This window comes from Cygnus atratus, unplaced genomic scaffold, assembly GCF_013377495.2.
Source record: "Cygnus atratus isolate AKBS03 ecotype Queensland, Australia unplaced genomic scaffold, CAtr_DNAZoo_HiC_assembly HiC_scaffold_156, whole genome shotgun sequence".
Lineage (NCBI taxonomy): Eukaryota > Metazoa > Chordata > Aves > Anseriformes > Anatidae > Cygnus > Cygnus atratus.
This window is the reverse complement of record NW_026109749.1, coordinates 1-1,861: the sequence shown is the minus strand read 5'-3', so window position 1 is coordinate 1,861 and position 1,861 is coordinate 1. Positions and strand designations below refer to the sequence as shown.

The 1,861-nt window shown below is 48.5% G+C and overlaps 1 protein-coding gene across 1 annotated transcript; it reads right to left on the bottom strand.

Annotated features, from left to right (window-relative positions):
• Positions 1 to 722: 722 nt before the first annotated feature.
• On the bottom strand, positions 723 to 1,856 carry LOC126913674 (inositol 1,4,5-trisphosphate receptor-interacting protein-like 1; the record flags this gene model as incomplete). Its single annotated transcript, XM_050716662.1, has 1 exon — positions 723 to 1,856. A coding segment is annotated over one exon (939 nt), but the record flags the coding sequence as incomplete, so codon positions are not given.
• Between the last annotated feature and the right edge of the window lie 5 nt (positions 1,857 to 1,861).

Below are 1,861 nucleotides of genomic sequence, written 5' to 3'. Positions count from 1 at the left end.
ACTTACATGATTACAAAATTTTTGATGATCTTCCTGTCACCCTTGCTTACAAGAGGTACTAGTTTCTTTTAGCAATACCTCCAGAATACTCATTCGATGTTTTATTCTTAATTTGATTTTAAAGCAAACAGCTCATGGTAAACTTACATACCAAGGCTTCAATTAAAGCTAAGTGTCCATTCAGATTATAAAATTTGTTAAAGCCCAATTCATTTGGGTTGGATGACAGTGTCCTAAGTTAAAATGATATATAATGCCTCAAATGTGTTTTGGGAGACTGCAACCGGTGTACATGAATGCCAAAACAATTCCATATTATTACATTTTTACAGTTGTATCAAAACCAAATGATTTGTGTAGCTAAAGATGTAATAACACATTAAAAAAAGCAAATGCAATCTCTAGTCATAGGATGTGAGAGCACAGTTAATGGTCAGTATTAACAGCACCAGTGTGATGGGAAAGCAGGGGAAAAGCTTCAGCTTTAAAGGTCCCTTCCAACTGAACTATTCTAAAAGATCACCTAGTCCAACTGCCTGACCACTTTAGGGCTAACCAAAAGGTAAAGCATGTTGTACAGTTTGCCCAGAGAGATCGTGGAGTCTCCCACCTTGGCAGTATTCTAAAGCCATCTTGACATGGTACTGGGCAACTGACTCTAGGTGGCCCTGCTCGAGGAGGACGCTCACAGACAAAGCGTTTGTTCAAGCAAGGCATTTATTGCCGAGGCCAAAGCTCCCAATGGAACGGACCCTCCAAGGGGACGGGCAGTGCCTGCCCAGTTGGTATCAGCAGTCTCTGCGTCAAACGTCCATGAAGCAGTCTCTTGAGCTGCATGAGGTCTGGCTCCCCCCAGAGTGGTAAGAGTTGGTCACCCGCTGTCAGCAGAGTGCCCTGTCTGTGCACGAAGGCCTCTTTCAGCGTCCATAGATCATCAGTCTTGTGAGCCGATTGCGCAGCTCCTGGAACTCTTCCAGCGCGTGGGTGTAGGCATGCGTGTCCTGCTCCAGGTGCTCGAAAAGGTTGACTGGGCCAGAAAATTGGAAGGCTGGTGGCAGGACAATCACATCGGGCACCATCTCGTTGCCAAAGAAGAAGTGGTTGAGGCGTTTCTCTTCCAGGCAGCAGTGCAGGTACCGAATGATATCATCCAGCCGCAGCAGAAAATCCTCCCTGTGCCACATTTCCAAGGAGATGGTGGTCAGGAGGTGCATGACAACAGTCTTGATGACATAAGTGGAAATGCTTGTGCCCACCAGCATACGGGCGCAGATCTGCATGCACTTGAGGTGTAAGCTGTAGAACCAGGCTTCGGCGTTTATGTGCTGGAAGAACTTCCTCTCTGCAACAGCACAGCTCTGTGGCCATGTTGTGCTGCGGGTAAAGATGGCCTCCGTCCTCTGGCTGCTCAGGAAGATGTCTGAATTGCCTTGCTGAACCCCAAATATTATCTCAATGGTGAGGTTTCTCTTGGTAGCATTTGTCATCTGGAACTTGCAGGAGCGGCTGGAAGGTAGCACTTTTACATTGTAAATGTGCGACTGAGGCATAACCACCCAGGCTGTTTTCACGAAGTTCTGGAACCACCTTGCAGTCTTCTCCGCATCTAGGTAGGAGTCGGTGCAGAGGGTGTCTAGGAGGCTCGGCTCCTGATTTTTCAGCTCATCCTCAGAATGGTGGAGGAAGCACAGCATGTCCTCAAAGGCCTGCTCCCTCGCGCACGTGCACTCCAGCTCGACACGGATAGAGGAGTTCCTCGCCAGCATATCGTCCTCATTGCCCAGCTCCAGGTGGAAGGAGTGCCCACGGGGGGCCGTCATGGGCATAAGTAGGCGGTAGACAGTGTCATTCTCACGGGGAC